The sequence below is a fragment of the Gambusia affinis genome, linkage group LG22, assembly GCF_019740435.1.
Source record: "Gambusia affinis linkage group LG22, SWU_Gaff_1.0, whole genome shotgun sequence".
Classification (NCBI taxonomy): domain Eukaryota; kingdom Metazoa; phylum Chordata; class Actinopteri; order Cyprinodontiformes; family Poeciliidae; genus Gambusia; species Gambusia affinis.
Genome location: NC_057889.1, coordinates 19,949,870 through 19,958,942, shown reverse-complemented (window position 1 = coordinate 19,958,942; position 9,073 = coordinate 19,949,870). Strand labels below are relative to the sequence as shown.

Genomic DNA, 9,073 nt, shown 5'->3' with positions numbered 1-9,073 from the left:
TGAAATGCCACCCGGTTCATCTTACTATCACTTAGGAACAAGGACTGAATGCTGTCGTATCGATCTCAAATATAGTTAAGTTCAAAATTACTGTATTGCCCATTTCAGAATTTAGTGCCTTTTTTGGACAGTAGACTGTTCTGTAATTAAGATCTAGTATATATACATTTTTTGTACAGTTTCTTTGTCCATTTTTTAACTTGTGTTTTATTTTAGTATGATATATATATAAAATGTACAAGAGAATAAAGCTATATCAATGACGTTACCCATCTTGTCTTTCATCCATTCCGAAGAGAAGAGAAAAATCAATCAATATCTTGATTTTATTTTCAAATAAATAAGCATCCAAAGCAGTCAAATTGATCCGCCTAAATGCAAATGTGTGTATATATATTTATAAAAAAAACTTTATGAATCAGAAATTACTCTTAAATTTTCCCTCTCCAAGTATTTTCACACACAATTCCTAAAACACACATGCTCGGCAGGAAGACAACCCATTTGGAGTAGATATTATTATTACTATAGTAATCAGAGTGCAAGTTTGTGTAAAGATAAAAAAAACATTCATTCAAGAACCAGATCGATCTCATTGATCAACACTTCTCAGAGTTCCAGCAGGAAACATTTTGGCTGGACATGATCAAGGCACTCGTGTTGAGCAGTTAAGGCACAGTAGTCCACTCACATGCTCCAAATACACAAATATCATCTGCAAACAGTGTAATGATGTAAAAAAAAAAAAACATTAAAAAATTACATTCAAGTTGGAATTAGTGTCATCTAGTGAGCTCATTCCACAGTATTAAAAATTCAGAGTTGTTTTACAGTTCTCATCTTCAGTACTTGTTAACACAGGAAGCCTTTATTATACGAAGCTTCTAAACAGCTGAGCCATGACTCATGCAGGCTTTCGAAGGCCGCTAGACTTCTGCTTCTGTTGTTTTCAATTTCTCTATAATAAACACTCTAGTTAAAACATTCAATATTGATGCATTTGTCAGTGAAGTGACAGCAGCCGCTCGCACAGTGAAGGGCCAGATTCTGAATCCTAGGTTAAACTTCCACAAGTACCCCGCATTTCAAGTGTTCCACGATTTACGGTTCTCCCCTCTGCTGCGGCCGGCCGATCCCGTCTCACCTTTCGCCAGGGCGGTAAGAGCTGCCAAGTTTGGACTGGACCCGGACAGGTTGGCACTGCGACGCTTTTGCTGCTGGCGCCGGCGTTTGGCACCCCCACGGGTAATCCTGTCAGGCCTCACAAGCACTCCGTAGCCCGGGTTACAGTGGAAGTAGTGCTTCCCGCCTACAGAGCCGTCGTTCTTTCCTGCAGACGGACCAACAGAGATCCGTAAGGGGTGATGAGAGAAATCTGAACAGTAACGAGAGTCGCGTTTCTCACCTGCCGGGACCTCCAGTTCAACTCCAACCCAGGTCCCCTCGGCAAAATCCGTGGGCCCAACGTACCGCACCGTCCCACTCTTATTGGTCCCCACAGACACAAACTCCCCTTCCTTCAACCAGTCGGGAAGAACGTCTGAAGCGACTTCGTCTCCCTCCTCTAAGTCTGAGATACTTTCCAGGCTCTCTGCCGGCACCGAGAGGTTGAGTCCTGCCCCTAGGCTGCCTCCCCGCCCCATCTGTGCCGGTTTACCCCCTTCTTCGCCCACAATCTGCTGGAAAGACTTGAGGTCTGAAGACTTGACTTTCTGAATCTTGAAGGGGTTGACTGCTGATGAACTGGACTTGGAAGGTTGGGCGGCACTGGTAGCAGCTTTGGTGGAAGACTCAGAAAGTGGTTTAGGACTGACTTTAACTGTGCCTAAGGGTTGGATGAGGGTGCTGTTTGCACCGGAGGGTTCAGGCGGGAATTCTTGTTGGGGTGAATCTTTAGGGTTAGAGTCTTCCATAGGCTGAGCAGCAGGAGTCTGGTTTACATCTAGAGCTGGATCTTGAACACTGTCAGAAGCTGCCAGGTCTTGTTCCTGGTGCTGTGCAGCGATAGATTCTACCAGATTTTCATCGGCTTGCGTTTTACTCAAGAGTAACTGATTGCGGTTATCCTCATTTGTAGCAACGATGTCTGGATGTTTTGTTGGAGAACCTTCAGAAGGATCTGTTAGCTGCGATTCTTCCTGTTCGTCGTGTCGTTCCCCCAGCGAATCAGTGTGATTCTCTGAACCGTTTGATTGCTCTAGTTCAGTAGTATCGGTAGTCGGAACTTGGTTTTGTTCAGCCTGGTTTTCTGTATTTGCAGCAGCTTCTTCGAGACTCTTTGAATCAATGGACAGAGATAGATTTGTCTCTTGTTCACAGAGATCTGACTCTGGCTGAGTTTGGTCAGTACTCGAGGCGGCCGGCTCTTTGGTTAAACCCAGCTTTTCAGGCGAGAACTCCTCCCTCGCCTCGTCATCTTCCTCCACTTCGTCTGATAACAAACTGGGCAGGTCCCAGCTCAGTGTGTAGACGTCTGAAAGCCTCGAGGAGGACATGTTGGACAACACGTACCCGCTGGACGTGTCGCTAGCTGAACCGGAGCTGAAGTCGTCGCTCTTTGGGATGATTGGAGGTGGGAGGGGGACTGACCTGGGGACCACCGTTTGGACATCAGCGCGAGGCGTTTCCTCAGCAGGAACCTTAATGAAAACACAACCTCATGATTGCTTCAGGCACGGTGTAATAAACTCGAACTTAAACTCAAAACGGTCACCGGTCATGAATAAAAGGTGCGAGAAGCCATTGGTCAAGACTTAGACCTCTCTTCCGTGGCGCCCAGGTTAACACTCCCCTCTTCCTTTGGTGATGGGTAAACTCTGTCTCGACCTTGATGTCTTTTCCAAGGAATCAACAAAATGACTCCAAGAGCCAATCAACGAGACAAAGAAGTCACAGAACAGCAACCTCTAAAGCTCCGCAGGACTCACTTTCCTCTGTTAAGGTCAGAATCCATGACTCAAAAATGAGAGAAGAAAAAAAATAACAGCTGTTCAAAAACGATAGTCTCGCATTCACCAAAAAGACCTCTTGATAATTCCCAAGGATTTTAGAAAAATATTCTGCAAAACTTTATTTGTGGGGAGGTGCATAAGACTGACATGACTTAACACCTGTCACGGTAATGACATGACGGGCTCTTCAAGAACGTTTAACGTTCTTGAACGTTTGTCATAAAGTGTCATTCAATAAATAATGACAAAGTCGCATTAAGCTCATATTAAAAGTCCATTAAAATAGTCAACTTTGCATTAAAAGTCTCAATATTTACCAAATGACACTTTCTGACAAAAGCCGTAAACATTCATGAAGACTCCTCCTTCATGACAGGTGTTATGTTGATGACAGTGCCGTGTCAGTCCTATGCACATCCCCACAAATAAAGTGTTACCAAATATTCTGCAGAAACAAAAATGGAACCATTAGGAAGATTTACTCCTGGCCACAAACTAAAAGCATTTCAGGAAACCAACTATCCTAACTAGCCTGAGCATTAACGGCAGGAGAGCTAGTGCAAGAGGGAGGGTGTGAGCTGCACGTACTCAGGCCTGATTGACAGCACCAAGACCCTCCTCCAGGCTCTGATTGGTTGTTTCTGAGCGACCAGTGTCCTTCTGCGGATGGTAGCCCACAAAGAGGAGGCAGAGGAGCTTGATTTTTATCGTATATTATTGGTCGCATAGTGTAGACGGTGACAGTTTTAACAAATGTAAACAAGAAACAACAAAATATATCAATAAAAGTTGCATACTGCGGCTTTAAGATTGAAAAGCCTCACATGTGCCTAAATTAAAATAATCCGCCAGAGAATAGAGGCCCAGAACACCAGAGTGTTGAACAAAGCTCACTGCCAATTATCACCTGATGACTTTTTCCCCCCTAACAATGAAAATCATAATTTGAAAACCGCTTGTTATTTTTTTTTACTCGGCTTTTCTGAGCCGTTCGAGAGCAACAAGGAGAAAAAGCAAAATCCAAAGGGGGGCAAATGCTTTTAGTACAGCAGCATAAATGTTCAAACACGCAAACGTGAGAACGTCCTGTTGAATTCAATCTTACTGATTAGACAGAAACGGTCAAATAGACGCCATAAGGCTTTTCCATAAACCATCTATGGAATGCAGGAATCCAGGAAGTGCCTTCCTGGCAGACTCACCGGCTGTTGATGTTTGCACATGTCCTCTTCGACGCTGGCCGACTGGACCACGATGCGTGGAAGACTCTGCGGCCGAAACAACGTCAACATGTTCATGTCTGTCCACATAAAATCTGCTGCATTGGGTTTTTCTTTTTTGTTACCCGTCAAATAAAAGAGATTATCTATCTGCTAAGAGACGAGCGAACACCCCATCATATTCTCCAATCTAATAACCCTCCTACGTTAACAGAAAAATAAATAGCTGAATACTTCATTTGTTCCAGTGATCAGCAGGTGGGATGTTGATGTAAGATATTCAAAGTGCAATTAGGATATTTGCTCCGTAAATCACTGATGATCACGATAAACTGGAGAATCAGTGGAGATAACTGCGTCCTAATGATAATTGTGTTTGTGTTCATTTGTCTCATTTTAGCATTCGTGCTACATGCAACTCTTATAATTTGTGCACTGATTAAATCTTTGCTGCTTTGCTCTCCAACTGTTTTCCCCCCTAGAATAAAACCATAATTATATATATATTTTTTTATATCTAGTTGTAATTTCAGGCTAATAAATCAGTACAGAGGCCCAGCTGGGAGTTCAGCAGACAGGTAAAGAATCAGAGTAAGGCGGATTGGTCCGCCCTCGTCGCATGCTCCATCCGCGGTTTGATTCCGATTAAAAGTTTTCTGTTGTTGTTGTTGTTCGGAGCGGAGCCGATGGCCGGCGTTTACGTCAGAGAGCAGGTCAAAAACGGCTATCCTGCCCATCGGCGACTCGGGACGAGGAACCTGCAACGCAACGCAGAGGTCAGGCTCACCGGGACGGTTAGATGTTCTGGAACAGCGCCGCTCCTGGTGGCAGCATGACGGAGCAGCTCTGTCATGTTAGTTCTGATTCATTATTATTTTTGTAGACTTTTGTTCATTGTTATTATTATTATTTTTAAGAACAGTCATTCCCTCTGGTTTTGGATGCTATGCTAACATCTGTTAGAACCCTGGTCCTCAGTCAAACCGACTCTACCGGACTAAAAAGACGACATCAAGGACAGACTGGTTGAGACCATCAGTCCAGTCATAACTTGGTGATGACCTGCGTATTGTCCAGCATAGATCAGGAAGCTGAAACGTTGACCCAATTAGACGCTGTCGTTCTGTGACAGAGCTGTTGGTGTGTTGACCTTCGTCAGCGACAGAACAGCCTCTAATTAGAGCGGTGGCCTGAAGAACGACGAGCCACCGGGGCCTGACGGGTTTTCACCTCGACCCAACGCCGCCTGGCGTTTCTATCAGTAGCTTCCCATCGTGGCTCAAGGTGCTAATCAGTCCAATCAGCTGCAGAGGAGAGCTGGAGACCCCCAGGTTGCAACGCCACATTAGTGGGATGGTTTATAGGACGACGTGGTGATAATCAACTCTACACACTGTCTCAGAGGTGTGTGTATGGGTGTGTGTGTGTGTGTGTGTCTCCATGCAGAGGCTCAGCTGGCATCCCCAAATACAACAACATAACACTTCGGATCATTTCTAGTCTCTGTGTTGATTACATCCAGGTCAACCTGAGCTAACTGGAGCTAGCAAATTACAAAACAACGGGACTCTTATTTTTGCTATATGTAAGGTAGGACATGATTATTTGGGTTAAATGTGATTAATTGATTATTGAAATAGTGGTCAACTAATTTATTAATTGATATGCTGAAAAGAAGGAAATATTCAGAGCAGTAATTAATCCAAAACTATGCAAACATTAGATGCATTTGGTATTTCAGATGAAAAACATTGTTTGTCTGTAAATCTGTTCCACTCAGAATTCCCAGGTGGTTTAGTTTCAGCTTCACCTGGGTCGAATTCTGTGAAAATAAAAAATCCTATTAAGAGCCTTTTGTTATACGGTTATTAGTTCATTTAAAAAATATAACTTGCTCATCCCTACGCTTTATTAAAGTCAAACAGAAAGGCCTGAGACTTTCACATGTTGACGTTCAAAGAATATTTTTAGCTGCAGACGCCTCCTTTGCTACAAATGCTCAAGCGTTTACAAAAAGAATGCTGTTTTATTGCAATTTAGGCCTTTTTTTTAAAGTGCCTAAAAAAAGGGAATACATTTATTTATTTGCATTTTTTATATATTGTACAAAAAGGCTTAAGATGTTAAATGAGAAATCTGCAGAAAGGGACAATGTTTTATCCAATCGTCAGAAAAAAACAATTAATCGGCAGAATAACCGATTAATCGTCAGAAAAAACAATTAATCGTCAGAAAAACCGTCTGTTACAGCCCTAAAACAGGCAGGGATTCTGACACAGATCCACCTCAGGTTCCAGAGACTTTGAGGCATCAATACAATTTTTGTGGGAACAATTACGCTCTCATCTACATAAGCACTGTTTCCATAGCAACCGAACAAATGAAACTGGCTGCTGATTAGATGGGGAGACATGTAGGGTCTGGGCCGTAATCTGAGAGCCGTTTCAGAACCAGGAGAGTACCTGCTGCGGGCCGGCCGCCGGCTCCCGCTCCTCCCTCCCCGCAGGCAGCAGGGACTTCAGCAGCTTGGGGACGGCCTTCACTGGAGAGAGATAAGACGCAGCGAAGCCTGAATGTGCTGAGGGTGAGGGTGGAGAAGTTGCAGGAGGAGTAGAAGAAGAAGGAAGGTGGGAGGGGAGAGAGGAGCGAGAGTGAAAGAGATGAGCTCTTTGACGCAGAGCCAAGCTGAGATTCTGAGCTACGGAAAAAATAAATGAAGTCACCACCGACACACAGAGGCAGCGAAGCAGAAGGAGACGCCTCAGAGCTGCAGACGGAGCGGTTTGACATGAAGAAGCGTTTAGCAGACGTACCCGTCTCTGAGTTCAGCTTCTGGGACACGCCGCCAGCCAGAGAGCGTCTGGGAGGAGCGGGGTCCACTGAGAGGTCCTGGTGGCTCTCCCAGCCCTGCAGGGGGTCAAACAAAGGTCATACAAAGGCCATGAGAAGGAAGGTCCAGCTACCCCGAACTTAGAACAGCCTCTTACAGCCAGCAGACGCATAAAAAGATTACTACTGACCAGAAAATGAAAGAAAAAGTTCCAGGATTTTTATTCTGTTTTCATGTAAATCTGATGTACATTTGTAGTCAGCCTCTTACATCTGATACCCGGAAATAAAATGGAGTGCTACCACTTTCAGCGGTTCACTTTCTTAACTGACGGTGTTAGTAGAAATGAGAATCTCACCTTGAAGTAAGTGAGCCTCTGAGCGGAGAAGGAGAGGTCCAGACTGCTGGCTGACAGCTGGTCAGACGGTTAGAATGATGGACGGTAGGAGTTAGAGACGAGGAGGTTCCAGAGAAACAAGAGATACAGGAAGCAAAAGAGCCTAAATGTAGGTTTATGTCTAATGTTGGTGAGCAGATCTGGACCGAGACAACAGAGCTGAGCTGAGGAGGGTTACAGCCACTGAAAAATAACATTTCTGACTTTTTTTCCCCCCTTCTTAGAATTTGAATACAGCATATTCTGAGGGAAAAGTAAAGAGCGACAATTCCAACACTGTCAGAATTCTGACAAGTGAGGATTTTTAGACAAAAATCAGAATACTGAAAAAAACAAGTTGGGACTTTTAGAAAAAAGAGAAAGAGTTGAGGTTAAAGTCAGAATTTTGTTTTTGTTTGTTTTCCAGTGGCACTAATATTCTTCCATAGAGCTCCTCATATTTATTTATGTTTTTTGGAAAACTGATTACAGAACAGAACCAAAACCAGACTGTTGGTGAAACAGCGTATTTCTCTGCTAACACAGTTTCTGCCGGCAGAGTGAATCGGGTCCGTCTTACCCGGTTTACGTTTGGAGAGCTCAGGCAGCGTCTGGCGGCCTTCCCTCTGACCGCCAGCTGTTCCTTCACAGCGACCTCCTGCTCACAGTCACACGCACACAGACACAAGAAGTTTTGGTTCATTCCAGAACACAGACCAAGCAGTGGTTCTGAAGCGGTTATGCCGGACCTGTCTGAGGCGATCCAGAGTCAGGATGTTCTCCACGGCCAGAACGCTGCGTAGGTACTTCTCTATGGCCGCCTCGCTGTCGGCGGACGCCTCGTCCTCGCCGCTGGTGGCCAGCTGGGCCAGCATCTCCCTGTCCTCCGGACCGTGGATGTCCTGACAGAACCGGGACCGGACCTTCATCAGCATTCAGTCACTACTGAATGCTGATTCAGTAGTGACTGAATCAGCATTCAGTCACTGAATGCTGCACTGAATGCATCAGCATTCAGCATTCACTACTGAATGCTGATGAATGCTGCAAAAACACTAAATCTAACCAAGTATCTTTGCTCTAGTCTCCCGAGCAAATATCTTGGAACATTTCAAATAAGACAAAACTACAAGTAACTTTTCAGTCAGATATAGGAGCTTATTTTAAGTCAACAATTCATTTATATTGGTGAAAAATAACTGGCAGATTATTTCACTTATAACAGGATATTTTTTCCCATGAAAAAAAAAAAAATCCCATAAATTCCTTCAGTTCATTTGAACCAAGTGAGGCTAACGCTAGGTCACTTGAGGAGTTTTGGGTAAAACTTATTTACAGAAAAACTTAATTATGGCTTTTATCTTAACTGCAAAATATACATATACATATCTATATAGATTACAGGCTTACTGCTATGAGTGCTGCTTTTGTTTCAGCTGATTGGCTTTTTTTTGGGGGGGGGTCTCCATGCTCCAGTTAAAGGTCAATTGATTACTAAATTAGTTGATGATTATTTAATTAATCAGTTAATCCCAATTAGTCGTTTCAGCCCTAGTTGTGAGGGGCTTGTTCAGTCAGATCAAAAGAAACTCTGGTCATGTTCTACCTGTTTCCTCATCTTTTTCATCATCATTATCTTATGTAGACCTGAGTTAAAGTTAGCGTGTCTTCAGCTAGTTTCCGCTGGATCTCTGCA

The 9,073-nt window shown here is 43.9% G+C and overlaps 1 protein-coding gene across 7 annotated transcripts in view; it reads right to left on the bottom strand.

The window, feature by feature from the left end:
* Nucleotides 1–312: 312 nt before the first annotated feature.
* Nucleotides 313–9,073, bottom strand: part of LOC122825384 (kinesin-like protein KIF13B) — a 34,671-nt gene continuing 25,910 nt past the window's right edge. For 2 of the 7 annotated variants that reach the window (XM_044106784.1, XM_044106785.1), the window contains exons 35-42: nt 8,127–8,279; nt 7,958–8,035; nt 7,360–7,416; nt 6,985–7,078; nt 6,634–6,749; nt 4,154–4,219; nt 1,406–2,639; nt 313–1,330 (exon numbers count right to left, since the gene is read on the bottom strand). In XM_044106784.1, coding sequence (XP_043962719.1) covers nt 1,086–1,330; nt 1,406–2,639; nt 4,154–4,219; nt 6,634–6,749; nt 6,985–7,078; nt 7,360–7,416; nt 7,958–8,035; nt 8,127–8,279 — 2,043 coding nt within the window. In that variant the 3' untranslated portion in view covers nt 313–1,085. The other 5 variants (XM_044106786.1, XM_044106787.1, XM_044106788.1 and 2 more) reach the window with 5 other exon arrangements.